Source organism: Trichechus manatus, unplaced genomic scaffold, assembly GCF_000243295.1.
Source record: "Trichechus manatus latirostris isolate Lorelei unplaced genomic scaffold, TriManLat1.0 scaffold00036, whole genome shotgun sequence".
Lineage (NCBI taxonomy): Eukaryota > Metazoa > Chordata > Mammalia > Sirenia > Trichechidae > Trichechus > Trichechus manatus.
Window position 1 is genome coordinate 15,920,166 of NW_004443972.1, and position 19,801 is coordinate 15,939,966.

Consider the following 19,801-nt stretch of genomic DNA (forward strand, 5'->3'; position numbering starts at 1 on the left):
TTGCTACTGGGAGCAGAGCTGAGCTGGGGAAGGGAGAAGCTTTAACATTACACGAGACTCATACTTCTGTCAAATAAACGGACTGGACATTTTAATTATAGGCCATTACACACTTAACATCAGTAATCTGTTCTTGAAAATCAGACATTCAGCATCAAAATTTTAACCAGGAACCTATTTGGCATTATCTTAAGTAGGAAAATTATAATATGTTACACATTAATCACAACCCCAATTAATTTTATAAAATGTAACTATATCTACACACACACACACACATATTAATTACATATGTGTACATACACACACATAATGTATGGTAATGTTGAAATGCAAACTTCTAAAACACTGTTTCCTGATCACCAGATAATCACTATGGTTGTTAACAGTTGCTTGTAGGTTGCGGTGTCTCTCGGCTCCAGCAACATCAGAGATGCAAATCCCTTTTGCTGACTTGACTCTCAGCAGTTTTCAAAACCTCCACACATGATTCCGACATTCTACAAACTGTATTTGGAATAAAATTTGAAACTTTTCTCATACAACCTCTTGTTTAAAATACTGTATTGAGTTTGGATGATATAATTTTTTTCCTTTATAGAAATCGCTGAAAATTTAAAGGTATGTGTATTCTGTGAAATTTTAATGTAAAACATCAACAGGCATTCTACCAAAAAACATTAACCAGAAAGACCTGAAATGAGAAAAGTGACTGAAGACTTTCTATTACCTGAAAGTGGCCAGAAAAGTTAGGGGACTTGCCTTGGATTTTAATCCGAGGAGGAGGAAGCATGTGCTTCAGGGAGTGAGTTAGAATGGACAGAGGGGAGGAAAGAATAGAGTTGTTTTCTGATTGTGCCCTAAAAGCCCTGCTTATATGCTTACACATTGTTTACAGAGATGGATTTAACATTCTGCGAATCATTATGCAAAGTATGTTATTGCATATTCACAACACATATATTTAAAACCTCTGAAATCACTATCTTTCAACAATTCCACAGGGAATTGCTCTATATTCTACAGACAATAATCTGAAAAATTATGGTGCTTAATATTTAAAGTTTCTGTTTAACTTCTTACTCTGGAGCTTAAGAAAATCTAAAATAAGTCCAACACAATCCAAACTTTAGAAATATTGAAAGTCAAGAACTACTTTAGAAAGGTGATCCCCTACCTTAATTCCTGAAATCTTTGTTTACATGGATTCTTTTATTCAAGGTTAATCTCTATCTTGGTAGCTATATACCTATCCTTCAGTAGCCTTAGGATCTTAGCAGGTAACTTATCACTTTACCACAGAGTCCTTTAACTTCAACTTTGGAAATGTGGATCTTATCAGGGTATGGTCATGTTCTACTACTTAGAAGCAGCAGAGGACAGCACAAAATTACTTTCCTCTGTATTTCAAGAAGGCAGATAATATAAAATTATTGATGTTTTGAAAAGAATACTCAAAATATCAAACTGATTGATTTTCAGGCTTGATAATATTTTCCATAGCAATTGAGGACTATGGATGGGGAAAAATCTACATGATTGATTACACGAGTATCTTTATAACTGCATTGTAGGTACTAAGTATTATGATATTATTACTGGGTAATAAAGAATGGGACATAAATATTAACTTAGTCAATAATGACTCCTGGACCAATCATGACTCAAGTATTTACTGGGTAATGATAATGACTGTTACGGAATATAAATACTTAAGAGACTCAGGCCATTTCAAGGTTATTCTCTTCTTGGAATCTTAACTCTTCTTAATAAAAAGATCACACCTATCTGAAAGCAGAAGGTTGGACCAGACAATCTGAGGTCCCTTCAGCTTTTAGAATTATGATTTCATCTGAACTAGTGATTCAGATCATGTGAGGCCAACTTCTCTGAGTTCACTACGTCTATCTAAGGTAATTATTAATCTCGAAAAAGGGACTAGGTATCATAAAATGTCTTATCTTTGATGATGATGATCTTTAATTGATTAATAGGTCAACTCCATTTGCATTAATAAATTAAGAAATTACAGGCAAAAATCTTAGAGGGAAAACTACCACATAAGTATCCAGGAAAACAGCGTACCTTACGTTAATTAATATCCATGTGTAGTGTGCTAAAATATACATTAATCATGAAAAAGATGGTCTCCATTTTAAAATCCTGGAACATACAGGAATGTTTCTCATCTGGAAAGATCCTTTATCAATATTCCTCATCTAGATGTTAAAAACTCATCAGAAACAAAGCTGAATAAAGTCACTGTAGAACTACTGAAGAGTATAAGATTTATATCCTGTAAATGATCAGTGTCTAAAAATGTCTGCCTATTGTACAGAAGAAATAGCATCTATAGCTTACATTTGCTTTATGAACTAAGAGTATTTGTATAAAGCGTATGTACATGCTAAGTATTTTTGTTATTCTTTCAAAATACGACATTCTACACCCAACTATCTTTTGAAGTGTGCCTAAATTGTATTAATCCTTGAACACTGACATTTTAAAAATTATTTTTCAAGAAACAGTATAGGTCTTAAAGAACCACAAATACCTGATTGCCTGAGAAAATCTGGTGCTGTTCCTTGATTTATTTATGGAGCTACATGATTTACTATGTGTAACTGCATACATTTAAAAGTTCTTGACACATTAACTTATCAAGACTAGTTTGCAGCACAACAGCTACAGGTGAAGGTGTGGAGGCGTGGGACCAGCATTCTGAAGTAACTGTGGCCAGCTGGGATGGAGGGTATCGTGCAAACGGGACTGGAATGAGGATAGGTCAGGCTTAAAAAGCACTGCCGCGGAGCTTGCAACTCACCTTTGCCATCTGCGCTTGAACCCCACTAGCCTTCAGGGCAGACACAGCTTTCTGAGCTGCCGCAGGGCTGTCGAAGTCGACAAAACCGTAACCTGCAATGCAAAACACACTTAGTTTAGTAAGCCATTATTTTATGATTATTATGTAAGGAGTAAAAGAATGATTCTATTTTGTTTCTGATGCCGGCAACAGAACGAAAACACTGCTGTCCTGCCAGGTCCCAGTCTCTCACCTCACAGTGCTGTGGCTTCCTCAGGCTTTCTCCCCAGTGTCTATCACTGGCTAGAGAAGCCTCCCTTTAAGGTGGAAAAAAAAAAATCAACTTTTTCCTATTCAAGCTCTCCTCCTCAGGTGTCCTGTAGTTACTGAAAAATGACATCTGAGTTAACAACCAGGGTTTAAAACAAAAAGAAAATCAACTTCAGAGAAACAGCATTTTGAATGATTTGGTAAGAATGGTGGAGTCATCCCACTGAGCTTACTGATGACAGAAACAAAATATTACATTTATTTTGCAGACTACTTTATTTTTCAAATAAAGTAATTAAAATAAGTACAACCGTTAGAGACCCGAAATACAAAATAATCTAAATTTTAGTGCTTGGTTGAAAATTTCTTATTTACCCAGAACAGCTCATTTTATCTACCTTCAAAATAAAGAAGGGGGGAAAATTATTCCAGATTCCCAAAATATCTGTCATCACCTCATGCCCTAAAATATAAAAAAAAACAACTAAACAACCTCCTAAGAGAGGCTCTGATTCAAAGTAATCCATCCATAGTTTTACAAACTGTTTTAACAAGTTGGTCGTCTGTTTTCCCAGGCCACAACGAATCAAAAGCAGGAAACAAGGATAAAAAAAGGGGGGTGGGGGGAAGATAAGGGATAAGGTAGGACTGCTATAGAACAAGAGTATGAATGACATCTAGAAGCGAAAACTAGTAACAAGCAACAAAAAGAAAAACTACACAAAGGACAGGACTTATGCAGCTTAAGCACAAACAGCCCTGTGAATCTCAGGTCTCATGGGCATCACTGTATTCAGATAGAACAATCACTGACTTTTTGCTGTGGTAACTCCAAAATTATTGAGAAAAGGTTAAATTATATCTAGTACACTGTTGTAAAAATTCAAGTACCAGGCAAAATACTAACAATTTTTTTTCTCAGAACTCAAACCAAGTATTCTAAAATTAAATAAGAAAGAATATTTTGAAAAAGAAAATCACCAGAGGTTGTAGAGAAGAGGGGCTAGCCCTATAATTTATTTACAGGTAATATAAAGAAATAGTAATTTAGACAGTATGGAACTAGTATCAACATAGACAAATACACATATCACATACACAAATACACATACCCAACAGAAAGCTCAGAAACAGTTCAAAAGTCAGTTTTGCAGTGATAATACCAAAAAAAAATTGCCTGGGAACAAAATAAATTGTAAGGAAAAGGAAGAGACTACAGATTACAAAACAGATGTTTCAGGAGAGATGAATGTGAAAGCTGAAACAAGAAGTGGTTTCTTATATTACCTGGAATTGGATTGAAATAAGGTTTAATTTGATGTAACCAGTCAAGAAATACTCAGGATGGAGAGAAAAAGAAGGTTGATCCAGGTAAAAGCAGAGAATGCTACTCAACCATCAGGTTAGAAATTAGGTTAAACATATTTTAGGTGTTATTTGGAAATCTTCTTTGAAAGCTAACATGCAACACTCTTTGGAGACACACACAGGCACATACACACTCGCTCATTCACACACATATTTTAGTACCAAACACAATTCCAGCAGGTTATAAGTGAACACTTAGCTAAACAGATGTATCATAATTAATTTAGCCAAACTACTGATGGATGTTTAAGTTTCTCCCCAAATTTTGCTACTGTCAATAAATTACAATAAACAGAAGGTCTCAATTTTTATGTCACTGTACCTAAAGTTACTATTCAAGCCAAGGTACTACTAGTATTATTTTAGCTTTTACTTTCTTATTAAGAAAAAAACATAATGGTTGTATTTTAGTTGTTTACATCTTTTCCTGGCCTTTTCCAATGCCTACCACACTCTAGCTATTTCATAAACATTTGCTGAAGACAAATGTAACAGTTTAGCAGGCACCTTGTACTGTTGCATTTTCTGTCTGTACTACTTTTCAAATAAACACAAGACTATATAAGATTTGACTTACACAGATTCTATGAAATAGATTATGAGAAAGATGTTTTTGAGGATAAGATAAAACGAAATAATCCAGCATCTTCTCACTGAGGATCCTCAGGAGGAGTCTGCTCAGGTCTCCATACTAGGAATAGATAACATTTCTCTTGCAACCTGGATTTCCCACTGCTGCTGCCCTCGTGGGCACCCTGTGTTGGGGAGCCCTGGTGGTGTAGTGGTTAAAGTGATGAACTGCTAACTGAAAGGATGACGGTTCAAAGTCACCAGCAGCTCCTCAGGAGAAAGACGTGGCAGTTTGCTTCTGTACAGCCCTTGGAAATCCTATGGGATTGCTATGAGTCGGAACTGACTTGATGGCAGTGGGTCTGGTTTTTGGAAATTGTGATGACTGAATCATGGGACTAGCTATGTTTTCTTTTTTGCTTTGGCCACTAGGAAATGCATGGCTATGTTTTTGGCTCCTGCTGGCAAGGGCCTATAAACCTGTTAAACCAAACCCGTTGCCGTCCAGTCAATTCTGACTCAGCAGTCCTACAGGACAGAGTACAGCTGCCTCATAGCGTTTCCAAGGAGCAGCTGGTGGATTCCAGCTGCTGACCTTTTGGTTAGCAGCCAATCTCTTAACCACTACGCCACCAGGGCTCCTGGCAAGGGCCTATAGGAACTTAAAAAAAAAAAAAAAAAAAAGCCAGTTACTGTTGAGTCAGTCTAGAACTGTGCTCCACAGGATTTTCAATGGCTGATGTTTTGGAAGTTTATCACCAGGCCTTTCTTCTGAGGCACCTCTGGATGGAATTGAACCTCCAACCTTTTGGTTAGCAGCCAAGCACGTTAGCTGTTTGCAGTACCCAGGGACTCTACATAGGGCCTTAAGGAAGGCATTTTTGTAGTAACTTGAGATTTCCTGCTCTTACCTTTATTTTCCCTTTCATCTGATTTATCCTCATCTATTTTTACTTTCGTGTGTATATGTGTGTGTGTGTTCTGGTCTTAAATGAGGTTCTCTAAGTATTAATAATTATCAGTTTCCCTATCAATCCCCTGTAAGCTTCATTGTCCAACTGCCATATATACCAGCATTGGTAAGTATTTAAATACCTTTTGTTAGCTACATAAGACAATATTTGAAATATAAAAGAGCAACTGATCCATAAATTTTTAAACTTAGTAACTAAGGTACATGTTGTATTCAAACCAATAAAGTCTTCAAAATATGCTTTATGACAATGTTTTGTGACCTCCAGGATCTCTCATTTCCAGGTATAAAATTCTTTGATCTATTCAATCTCAAAAAATTACTACCCAACTTAAGCACCTTTCATTTGTAGTAATACTCTATAATTGATCTGTTATCCATTAATTTATCAATACTCATCTGGAACCTATTTATGTGTGTGTGTGTGTTTGTGTGTCTGTATATCTCATCTCAAGTTACCTATAAAATGGGTAGTACGTTAACTAACTTCATTATAAGCTAAACTGGTTGCTGTCAGTTCTGACTCATGTGTCTCATGAGACCCACCTTTAAGGGAAGATGTCTAGGAAACATGTATCTGAAAACAGTTCTGAACTATTCCTGCCCTTATTCAGAAGCCCCTACAAATCTCTCTGCCTATCTCAGAACCTTGTCCAACTGTTTCCAACTTATGTCAACTGAATATATGCCCAGGGGTTTGTGTTATGGCAATATGTTAGATTTGGCATTAGTTTATTTTTACCCAGACCTTTTCTAGGTCATGTTGGACATTTTGTGTAATTGTGGCTCCTGGGGAATACGTATTCATGTGAGAAGAGTGTACAATAGTGGTTTGCAGTTCAGGGGTGTGATGGAGAATTCAACCAAGAAAGCCTCTGGGTCCTCTCCCTCACTTAACTCTGCTTTTTAACATACTGAGCTGCCATGTAAGATTTCATTTTGGGGGGAAAACAGGGGGTAGAGCAAGCTAACACTATGACCCCTTGTCTACTGTGATTTCTCTCCTGATTTGAAACTGATGTTTGAGATCAATGTCTTGTTTTACACCTGCAAGAATCCGTTTTTCTTTATAAAACCAAAATACTTTCTTGTGTTCCTGCTCTCCCAAATCATTTATAAACATGTGAAATAAGACTATCCCTGGCAACTAAGTGTACGCATTTCAGTGTTCAGTGTGACTCTCCTTTAACTTACTTAAAACATCTGAGTACATTCTATACAAAGCACTGCTCTATTCACTATCCCAAAGCAAAACCACCTATATATGCCATGTCGATTAAACATGGGCTTAGATGTTTGCTACAATAACTCCTTTACATTTAGGCACTTTGAAGAAATACAATGAACCACTTCAATTCTAGATTAAAGGAAATGGCTGGCTTCTAAGAGAGGCCCTACCATAGCATTCATTTATATTCTTTGCCTTTTTCAGACTGCGCTAAGCCACTGCCATCACCACTGCTTAAAAAACTGGAGTCTAATTAACGAGGAGATTTACCTTCTTTGCCTATTCCTGTCAACCTTATTTCAATTCATGGGGTCAGTAGTTAGACTCAAAGTCAGCTGACTCCATTCTTCCCTCTTCTAGAAATCACATGCCTATTGTTAAGATGCTAGATCATTAAAAGTCAGAACCACAGAGCATCGGTGGTGCCTGTAGACGCCTCCTCTTCCAGCTCATGGAGCTGGATGAGCTCATCTTAATTACATGGAAAACTGAAGGTCAGTGCATCAAATTAATGCAGCAGCGTATTTCAAAGGGCTTATGACCTCCCCTCCCTATTACAATTCGGTCAGTGAAAATGGTTCTCTCCTTCCCACTGCCAATATTATCAACAAGCATTCAGCAGAGAACAATTGGGAGTATTGAAACATGTAATTAAGTACTGCTTAAAACTACTTTATTCTAATTAATAGTGCCAATTTGCACAATATGTAATCTTTTCAGTTCTTTATACAGTCCAATGGTCTTCAGTAAGCAGCTCTAATCTCCTCAGGCTCAGGAAAGAAAAGCTATTTTCTAACTCTACTCTCCTTTTAAAAGCAGGGGCTAAATGCCAGCCAGTACTTTGCATGTTAACTCTACTGGCATCAAATCTGGAATTCTGGCAAACTGGTAGCTGCTGTTGGGTTTCCAGCCAAAACTCGACCAAGGTCAAACATAACCAATGCTGATACTGTGTAAGACAGAAACTGGGTTTTTAATAAAATGGACATAGTTTTGAAACCAAAGATCAGGTTTAACATTCCATAATTTTTTAAAAGCTATGATTTAGCAAATAATTAGCCAAGATAACATACCTTTGCATTTGTTTGTTGTCTTATCCAAAATTGCCTTTGTAGAAACTATTTTTCCATACCTAAAAAAGTTATAAAAAAAGAAAAAAAAGAAGTTAGAATTAAGGAACCCTTATTTATGTCAAAGTCCAGAGAACACACATACTTTTCAAACATCTGCAAGCTTTAAAATACAAAATGTTCTTTACTAGGGGACAGGAAATGAGAATCTAAACTCAAAACTAAGCTAAAAAAAAAAAAAAAAGGAATGGGTAGGCCTCCCATCTGAACCTTTGGGTTACAGTTTGGTATTTAACTTTGAAGAATCAGGTACTTACCTGACAATCTTGGGACAAATAAATGAAATATAAGCTCTTTAAAAACTTTCTATTAACACTATGTCTGTGATTAAATACAAAGCCAAATGCAAGGCTATACAATTATCAAAGGAAAGTAAGATGATCCACACAGTCCTTATGAAATAATACAGGCAGAAAGCTGCCTGCACTGTATCTACTCATTCTGGTTCTCCTGATAGTGCTCCATGGCTCTGGATTATTCCAGAAGGGCGTGTGTGTGTACATGGACGTGTTTGTGTGTGTGTGTGTGTGTTTAACACACTTAATGATGTATTTAAAACAGGTCATTTTTACCAAACATTTTTATCACTTCATAAATATATCAATACCTCTTCCATCTAATTCACTAGTAATGATGATACCATATTCTCTTATACTTAACTAATGTGTGTGCATGCACATGTGTGCAAGAAATGGACAATCCAAAATACAGAACAATAAACCAGAGATTAATCATTGATTTTGAGGGTATGAGAAATATATTTAAATTCCTTAGTGTGTAGTACAAGATGGGGTAAGAAGCAAAAATATTCAGATCATTAAAATGTAGTGCATACTACTGAAAAAGTGACAGTCCAATTTAAAGATATGTACTAAACCCACACCTTCTCATAGCAACCAGACTGTGATGAAAAGCACTGTTATCTATGCTTGTCTTCTAAACATTGAGAGAAAGCAGAAAGCCTTTTGAAAAAAAAAAAACTTTTTTGTTATTTTCTTAAAAATCAAAGACTTTGAGAAATGTGCATAATTTACTTCATATCTCTGAGACTCAAGTGTTTCCTCATTTATATGTGGTAAATTCCAAAATTCTACTTTCCTATAGATTAATTTTAAGGTCCCTTTCTGGTACGAATGGTTTTTGCTCCAATACTAATCTAAAGGTTGGTGGTTTGAACCCACCTGGTGGTGCTGCAGAAGAAAGGTCTGGCAATTTGCCTCCACAAAGATTACAACCAAGAAAACCCCATGGCACTTCTACTCTGTATATCACACATGGAGTCACCATGAGTCAGAATCAACTTAATGGCAACAGGTTCAGTTTTTTTTGGTTATATGGGGCCCTGGTGGCACAGTGGTTAAGTGTTTGGCTGCTAACCAAAAGGTCGGCAGTTCAAATCCACCAGCTGCTCCTTGGAACTCTACAGGGCAGTTCTACTCTGCCCTATAGGGTCGCAATGAATCGGAATTGACTCAAAAGCAATGGGTTTTTTTTTTTTTTTTAATATGAATTTTTAAATTTTCACATTTTCTCTAACAGCTTTTTCACAACTGATGTTAAGGAACAAAAAATTCTTAAAAGTTTTAGGAAATGGAGTATCTGTCTAGTATTTTAAATCATTTTGAATATTGGAGATTTCTATTTTTATGCATTGGAAAATCTCATATACATTTATCTAGAAGCAGCAACTGGCTTGAGCCATGGCTCTCCTCCAGTTCATTTTCCCTATTTTCACTCTGTGTAATCTTGTAATCAAACGATTACTAACTAGGCATGAAAGTAAAGATAATTTAAGGTTCAAATGACAATTACATCCAAGAGGCATAATGCTGCACAAACACTTTCAATTCCCTGCAGAGATTCTGAGTATTTATAATAACACATTAATATAAGTCACTAAGCTTATAAAAATAATTTAAAAAAAAATCCACAAGCCAGAAAAAAAAAAAAAAAGTAATTTAAAGACTACCTTTCAGCAACCATTTATCCACCTAGGTTATATACTTGATATTTACTAGGGCTCTCTCATTCGTACAAATCTTAGATGAAAGCATTTTAGATTGCATTCCTGCCTCATACAGTTCCAAAAGTAGGGAAGAAAACTGGTATGACCCCCATTTAGGATATGGGGATTTAGAGTCACAGAAATCTAGAGATTCTGCCTAAGGTCAAGGAGTCCAAGGCAAAACCAAACAGAAGAAAGGAAATTTAGAAGAAGGTAAGAGACTACTAGTCTTCCACACTTCTGGTTCTGCTGTCAACATTTAATGATGGCCCAAGTTCAGGAAAGGATAGGAGAAAGGAAGATGTGGGAAATGAGAAAAGAGGAAAGGCTCTTGGCAGCACTGATACTCATTCAATCCATGCCACACTCTCTTCCTAGTTTCAGTTCTCTTTGATCCTTTTTGCTACATTTGACATTACTCCTCACTTCCATGTCGGCAAAGTGGACCCTCTCTGCCTCTGGGGCCCTGCACTCCGCCCTGGTGGTTCTTATTCCACCTTTCACAGCACTCCTTCTGTGGTTCTTTTCGCCCATTCAGGCTCCTTCTCCCCTTCCTTAACCGAGTACTTTCATCAAGTTTAATATTTGGTCCTCACCCTGTCCTTTTCTTAGGAAATTCATCTGATGCCATGGTTTTAATTAATGTGTCCGCTGATGGTGCCCACTTCTCCTTCCTGTTTTTTTAATCCCACAAAGATTTAGTTTCTGTCTCTTCCTCTTTCTGCTTTAATATCCTATTAAGATATTTAAATATCACCTCACACTATTTTTTAAATCACATCTCAACAGCACCCCAAGACATCTTTCCCTGTCTCCTCTCCGTATCTCCATCAACAGCACTGTCATTCTCCCAATTTTCTATCAAGCTCAGGTTATTGGGACATTAACCCAGCTATTCCTGAATCCAGTTAGTCAATCACTCTTTTGAGTTTTGTCTTCGGTATGTTCTTCTTCCCTTCACTGTCCCTAGACTTATGCATAAAGTGTATAATAGTTCTCCCTGCCCTGAGCCTCTGGCCCATCCAACATTGTCTGACCAGTTAATTTACAGGTAGTCCCCGACTTACGACATATTTGACTTAGAAAGAATGGTACTTACAACTGTCCTTTTTTTTGGGTATATCTTATCATTAGTAATATGTACTATATACAGTGTTGCAGTTCGTAATTTGCTGATGTTATCATTCTCAGATGTTCAATTCTATGATTTACTGTTCAAAACACTACTAAATAGATTTAGTTTTCTAAACCAAATCCGGGGCTTTGGATGCTTGATAACATGGACCCCAACACCGATCGCTTTGCTAAAGCAGACAGGTAGGTTTGGGAAGCAGTGACATGTTACCGTGAAATACATGAGGAAATAAAGAAAAGGAACATACAGACAACTCTCACTAATTTTCTGACTAGAAACACCATCCCCATTCCCAGGGATAATCCAGATGTTCTAGAACCTTCCACAAGTGCAGTTAGTACCACAACTGACAAAATGCCAACGTCGTCTAACTCTTCATCATTAGAGTAAATTTTATGATTTATGTATTTTTTATGCATGTATGTATGTATTAAAATATAATCTGTAAGTTTATATGTAATGTTTCCAAACCCCAAAGACAAATAAAGATCGGATTTATAAAGATACTGGTAATAAAAGGCAATAATAATGAAAATTCTACTTACATCAGAACCGACTTACAACAGAGTTGCCAGGACGGAACCCTGTTCAAAGTCGGGGACTACCTGTACTGTAAATACTACTTTAAACATGTCTCTCCCATCTTTCCATGACTCCACCCTACCCACGCTTGAAAGACTCATTCAAACATTATCTTCTTCACTGAAACCATCCCTAATCTCTTTAAAAATTTAGCTGTAAGAAAAGAGAAAGAGGAATACATTTGCTGATTTTCTACTTATGTTCTAGGTACTGCATGAAGGCACACTGCATGTATGGTCTTTTTTATAATTTAACTTACTACAATCTTATGAGGTAGGTGTTGTTAGTCCCGTTTTTGCCAGTGGGAAAACAAAAACTCACAGAAGTTCTGAGCCTGAGATCTTGCTTAAAATCCTAAAGCTCAAAAATGAATAATGGTTAAGTCCTCACTGCAATTTATCTATGCCAGCATTCTGAGAAACAATGTTTCCTCTATACACTCACTCAGTGTACAGAAGGAGGGTAACAAAATGGAAGGTCCCCTGTGCTAAGGATAGATTTATTTTCTAAGTCATAGGAAGTTATTGTTTGTTTAAAATACAAGGAACAACCGTGTGGTTTGTGGTTGAAAGAGGGATAAAGAGACAGAAAAGGGAGGGGAGGAGAACAGATATTTCAGAAAGTTATCAGTTTTACTTTCTATTGTGGTTTTCATCGTAATTTGCCGGTTAAGACTGATAGACCATGACTTCCCAGAAAGTCAGAAAACACCTTTCACTCTGTCCGTGGGGCTACAGCATACTGGCCTCCTGCATGTAAGTGGATCAGGAAGCTGCTTATCTGGAGTTATCTAAGGGGTGCTGAAAGGTTCCCCTGCCCTAAAGTATCTTCTCTTTTGGGCTGCCCAATGTCACACCACTCACGGCACAAGAGGCTCCCACTAAAATACAGACGCCCTTGAACTGGAAGATGGATCACTTTCAACCTCTCAGACCCTGGTTAACTTAGTGTCTCAGTGGATGACTCAATCATGGTACTGTGGGAATGGCGTACAGAACAAGTCAGTTTTGATGACATGAAAAAAGGCCAGGAAAGATTCAGACTTAGAATATGGGGAAGAGCGGCCAATCAAGTGGCACCTCAAGGAACAGGAAAGGGGGTGCAGGGTTCACAGCAGCCAGGATCTCCTTCTACTGTTTTACTTACAGTAAGATTTAATAATGTGGGGCTGGGGGTAGGGGTGGGAGTGGGCGGAGAGAAGCAATTACAGATAATTAAAATTTAGTCTAAATCTACCGTAGATCCTTAGTGCCTACAAGAATAATGTATCTTTATAAAAATTTATAAAGCAATCAGATTTCCACCTCCCCTTGTTCCTACTTGCACAGCTTGTTTTCTAAGAAATCATCATTAAGGAACAGGATCTTACTATGTATTGAGAGAACCAAAACTGCTGGCCGGCAGAATTCACTCTCTAAGAACACAAAGGAGATGCACGCCCAGGAACGCAAGCCATAGAATGTTATGGAAAAAATGTGAATGTGAAGAATCTTTAGGTTTCATCTTGCTTCAAAGTAACAATGTTCAGACCACAGCCCTAGCTGCCCAGAAAATAATATTCTTTGCTAAGAGCAGATAATCCACTCCAGAGTAAGCTTTGACAGTAAAAGGATAAAGAGTAATTAAGAGATGTGATTACAGAAGAATTAGAATTTCAAAGGAAGATGATAACACATAAAAGCTCACATTTAAACCTGCTGGCCCAAGTGAACTTGGCTGATAAAAGCAGTTATCTCCATCAAACTTTTTGCTTAGACTACTAAAACTATATAGTTTTGTGTGTGCCACAGCCTTACCCATTTCTCCCTTCATTTCCACTTATAGCTCTTCTTTTGTTTGCTGTAATATAAAATCTAAGTATATTTTAGTTTGCATTTAGTAAACAAAACTTAATTTTTCTCCTACTGTCTCCATCAGTTAAACCCATTGCCATTGAGTCGACTCTGACTCATGGCAACCCTATAGGACAGAGCAGAACTGCCCCACAGGGTTTTCAAGGCAGTAAATCTTTATGGAAGCCGACTGCCACATCTTTCTCCCTCAGAGCTGGCGAGTTCGAACCACCAACCTTTTGGTTAGTAGCCGAGTTCTTAACCACTGTGCCACCAGGGTTCCTACCCCCATCAGTTAAAAAAACCCAAAAAACCAAACCCGTTGCTGTCAAGTGGGTTCTGACTCATAGTGACCCTATAAGACAGAGCAGAACTGTCCCATAAAGTTTCCAAGGAGCAGATAGTACGTTCGAACTGCTGACCTTTGGTTAGCAGCTGAGCTCTTAACCACTGTTGGTCCCTCCTAAATTCTACCTTTTTGTTAATTTATGTGGATTATAAAAGAAATATGTGCGTATTGTAATTAGAAGACACAGAAAAGTAGGTTGAAAAAAATTGAAATCACCTGGAGTCCTGGATATGAACGTTTAACAAACTGGTTGCCTATCTTTATAAGCTTTGTTCTATTTGCATGTACACACACGCAGGCAGCATGAGTGTGCGCAGGAACATATACACACGTGCGTGCGTGCACACGCACACGCACACACACACACACACACACACTTTGCGAGGGAACTTGGAGGTTTTGAAACCTTTCCTGTTATAAGCCAAGGCTCTCCCACCACTACCAACAGAGGGTGATAATGGTTGATAAGTTATTTTAATATTGGTCATTCCAGTTGTAAATTCATTTACATCACTATGGGGTCATTTGCAATGTTTGTGGTTAGTTCTGAAATGTTTTATGAATATTATTAAACCTGAAAAAGCAACGAATGTCTTGAAAATACTAGTAAGAAAAAGTGTACACTTATAACGTAAACAAAAAAAGGATAATTTCTAAAAAGTTTGAGAAAGGTCCAAATATCACTCATGCATATGGAATGACTGTTTTTGTTTAATAGCTGAGCTGCCTCTGAAGGAAAAAGAGAGACTCACGCATTCTGTGAGAGACGTTATGTCTGCAAATGACAATAATCAGCAAGGAGGAGGAATCGGGCATTGAAAATGAAATAAAAAGAAAGAAAACAAAACCCAATGCTTCTGCGAAAGTGGCTATAGGATCAGCATCAACATTGGAAGTCCTATGATCTAGTGAGTTTACTCGGGGGAATAATAAAAGTAACACCTTACATTTATTTACACAGTTCTTATGGTATGCTACACATCATTCTAGGTGATTTAGATAAATCATTTTAATCTTCACAACAAGCTTTTGAGTAGTGAGAGTTATTATTACCATTGTGTAGATGTGAAACTGAGGAGCAGAGCAAGTACGGGACCTGCTCAAGGCTACACAGCTAACAGGCAGCAAAGGTGGGGGAGGTGGGAAGATTGCTTTGGAGTTTAAAGGCCAAGCATGTTGACAGAGGCAGAAACTTGGGTTACAAACCACAGATTTTTCCATAGGTTCAAAGCAATTCCCACTTTGAATCTGAACACTCCAAATGAGTAAGGGGATGAGGGTAGATTCTGTAACTGCTAAAAACTTCTCTAAGAAAGATGCTGATAACGTGGAAAGGAGTTACCTACCTCGAGACTTTACATGTAGCTGAAACTTCTATTTTGGAATATGATGTCCAACAGGACATATGTATCAGCAAAGAAAAGAAGAGCAAGACTGGCTTTAAAGTATCTACTTGATGGGAATGGATTTGAGGGCCACAAGTGAAAACTCTTCTTATTTTGGACTTGTTGGGGAGAAAGAAAAAATGAATACATACATACATATAAAGGTCCCTGGTGGCACAAATGGTTTGTGCCTCCTAACCTAAAGGTTGGCAGCTCGAACCTTTCAGTGGCTCTCAAGAAGAAAGGCCTGGTGATCTGATTCCATAAAGATTACAGCCAAGAAAACCCTCTGGAGCAGTTACACTCTGCCACACATGAGGTAGTCATGAGTTGGAACTGACTTGATGGTAACTTTTTTTTTGGGGCATACAAACACACACGCACAGATAATACTGTATTTTATACCTTGCTTTTTTGCCGATTTATTTTTTCAGTGATCTCCTAGGAAAAGGAGATTTCCCAAAATTTGCTTTAGCTCTTCTAACAGAAGCTGAATAAACCAGTAAAAAAAACAGCTGCCGTCGAGCTGACTCTGACTATGGCAGCCCCATGCGTGTCAAGAATAAAACTGTGCTCCACAAGATTTTCAAAGGCTGATTGTTCAGAAGCAGATCACCAGGCCTTCTTCTGAAGTGCCTGTGGGTGAACTCAAACCTCTAACCTTTTGGTTAGTAGCTGAGTGGGTTAATCATTTGTACCACCCAGGGAATCCTAGAGGCTGAGTAAACCCAAACCAAACCAACGTCACTGAGTGAATTCCAACTTGTAGCAACCCTACAGGATACAGCGGAACTGCCTCATAGGATTTCCAAGGCTGTAATCTTTACGGAAGCAGATTGCCCCATCTTTCTCCCATAAAGCAGCTGGTGGGTTCGAACTGCCAACCTTCAGGTCAGCAGCCTAGTGCTTAACCACTGAGCCCCCAGGGCTCCTCAAAGGCTGAAAAGGGAAAGGTAAAGAAGATATAAATTACACTTGTTTTGCTAAAAGTTTGTTGGAGAAAGAGGTCTGAAATAAAATAGAAGGAGTCATTTATCCATGTTATTTTGATGCCTAACTATCTTGAATAATTTAGCTGGTTATACTTTATTTACTTGGTATAGGAAGTGGTTAGCATTTGAAGATGAGATACAAGACGTGTGAAATTTAAAATATAGCAATCAATATCAAACTGATTTTTTAAGACGTTAGCTTTTTCGCCTTCTACATTTTCAATGTTTCTGCAAGACATAAAAATATTAAATATACAGAAAGATGTTCCATTTTTCATTCCTGTTGTTTTGGCTTAATTCTTAAATTAGATAAATGCTTCTTCCACTTCTGTTGTGTGGCTGGGCATGTCTTTGTGAATACATGATTCCTGGAATATGGGGTAGAAAAGAAGCTACAGCTTATGCAGTGAGGTCTGGAGCCAGAGTATGAAAGTGGAGAATGCTTGGTAGAAAAAGAGACTGCAGACCTAAAGGTCAGAAACTACTGAAAACCTGGTGCTGAAGGTGAATGGATTACAGGAAAGATAAGTGCTGTCAAGAAAGGAGAGACCAGATCAAGAAACCAACCCACAAATATTTACAGCATGACTACAGTATGCCCTTCACCATACAAAGCCTATGAAAAATATACATCATTCCTGCCATCAAAAGGATAATCTGTTGGGAGAATGTAAGGAATTTTTAATATTGAAGAATTACTAAAAATATAAGACCTTACATAATGAATGCTAAATAAAGGGGCATAAACTCAGGAGGGAGATCAAGTTGGGCAAGGAAGACTTCAGGGAAAGCAGAAATTTAGGTGGCCTGTGGAGGACAAAAAGAGAAGAGCGTGCTTAATGCAAACCTGGGTGGGGAGTAATGGAAGTTAAGTCTGAAAACAGGGCCTTGAGGGCCTTGAGGGCCTTGAGTTCTTGGAAAAGGAGGGAACAGAATGCAGCTGGAGGTTTTGCAAGCGCAGAATGAAATCATGAAAGCAGCATTTCAGTAAGGTTAGTGAAAATCTCACACCCAGGATTAGCTGAGAGAGATGCTACATTTTATTTATTTTTGTGCTCTTCGTACTCAAGCAATGACAGTCATGTTCAAGAAATTAAAATAGAAGGGTGAAGAGTGCTAGGCGATGAATGGGAAGGCTCCAAAGGGCCGAAGAGATTTAAGACAAAGGGCTTCTTTGAACTAGCCTTGAATGCTTAACTCGACATCCGAGAAAAATCTTCCACGGTATCTGAGCTATGGAAAGCCACTGGCTTGTCTCTGTGTTAATTCAGAGAAGACAGAGAAAAAGGAACCGCCACTGTTCACTTTTCTGTACCGTCTTGAAAAAAGGAGTGCCAGCTCCAGCCACAGACTGAAAGCCTGCAGATTAGAGATAATTTAGCACTAGCTCATACCATCCTCAGGTGGTCCAGCCCTTGACTAGCGTGTAACTGCCTTACAGGAGATGAGAATAAATTACAGAAGCTTTGGGGCAAAAGCATCATATTTTTTAAGGGAAAATATATACACCTAGATACCTGATTTTTCATAATCTTGAAATTTTAAGAAAACAAATCCTTTGGGAGTACATATGAAATTGGTAGTTTGTACCCAGATTTTGAGATTACTAACCTTTTCTCACTAAATTTAGAACCATTCCTGCTAATCTGTCTTTTCAATATTCCTGGGTGACACTGGCTAATCTATTACAAATGCTAGATAATAGTAACAACTGATGCTGTCTATTTATTGCATGGACAGCCTGAACTAAATAATTTACAGAGAATGAACATTAAAACTGCCTCATTAAAAAACAGCAAAGATGCATTTTTTGTCCTATCCTATGAAAAACTTAAAACCTCTCTTCTAAATAAAAAGCACATTACAAAGCATTTGATTTATTACACAAATTTGCTGTTATAGTTTAGTATCAAGTCCATTATGCTCTGCAATCAAGGTAAAACAGCTTTATACTATTTTAAGGTGTTTTAAGAGCACACAGCACACCAAGGGTCATTTTATGACAATATTTTTGCCACGAGTCACTGTACTGCCACACTTAGGGATGCAGTCACAGATGGCCAGACCCAGACTAATGCTCCCAAGAACTAATATGTCAGAGGAAAATAATGCATGCCGAAAATTGAACCCAGACTTCTGCAAGTAAAATGTAGATTATCATAAAATTGAATCCCTAAAAGTCACAAACACTGATTAATGTCTAAATTTTATAAACAAAGGCAGTTTGATTATAGAAAGTGCTTTTATTTCTGAAATGAATTTACGAACTGACCATGACTGAGTATTTCTTAAATTCTCTTCTCCCCTCCCCGATCAAAACCTGTAATGTACTGCCTTTGCTTTGGTAATCTCGCCTTCATGCTTATACAGTACTTATCTGTACTGTATCATAGGAAAGACAATGTTATAATGGAAGAAGACAGTCTGCAACCAGAGAGACCTGTCTTCAAATGCTCATTCTGCCAGTGACCAGCTCTGTGACGCTGGTGTAACTGCCTGGCCTCAGTACTCTCATCTGTAAAGTGGGTATGATAACATCTACTTCACAGGATTGTGATGAGGATTAAGGGGCTAGTATAGTGCTTAACTTATAACAGGTTTTCAATTACCAGTAAATATTATCCTCTTCTCCCACCTCCCTCCAAATAAGTATACCTGTATTATCATTTGAGAGCACTAAGCTGGACCACCTCCTTACCTTAATACCACTGTGGGCCTATTATATTGTAAAATGTTGACAAAACATAGATTGTACCATTTTTATTGTTACTTCTTAAGCACAGTTCTTTGCACACTGTAACCACTTAATATATAGATTGAATGAATAAAACATAAACGTGCAACTTAAATTCTTCCTCTTAAAATACTTAGTGTGAGGAGTTACGGGAGGTTGGCAGGGGTAGGGAGACAGGAAATATGACATTTTGCCTTGAAAAACGACATGGCCTTGTATCTTATCCCAATTTAGCTTAGAAAAACACTCAGAGGAAGCAAGCTAATTTAGGAGTTTAACATGGAATTAAAAATTGGTACTAAAAAGAAAACTGTGAAAGGTTGGAGGAGAAATACAAAAATCAAGAAGGGCTTTTGTTCATAGATTGCTTTTCAAATATCTCTAATTTTTTTGCTCCTTTTAAAATAAATTAAAACTGGAAATCAAATACACACACAACCACCAA

At 37.6% G+C, this 19,801-nt stretch overlaps 1 protein-coding gene across 5 annotated transcripts in view; it reads right to left on the reverse strand.

The window, feature by feature from the left end:
- Window positions 1-19,801, reverse strand: part of RBMS1 (RNA binding motif single stranded interacting protein 1) — a 139,982-nt gene that overhangs the window by 39,544 nt on the left and 80,637 nt on the right. For all 5 annotated transcript variants that reach the window (XM_023730442.1, XM_023730440.1, XM_023730439.1 and 2 more), the window contains exons 3-4: window positions 8,286-8,344; window positions 2,825-2,916 (exon numbers count right to left, since the gene is read on the reverse strand). In XM_023730442.1, the coding sequence (XP_023586210.1) occupies window positions 2,825-2,916; window positions 8,286-8,344 (151 nt within the window). The remainder of the gene's footprint in view (window positions 1-2,824; window positions 2,917-8,285; window positions 8,345-19,801) is intronic.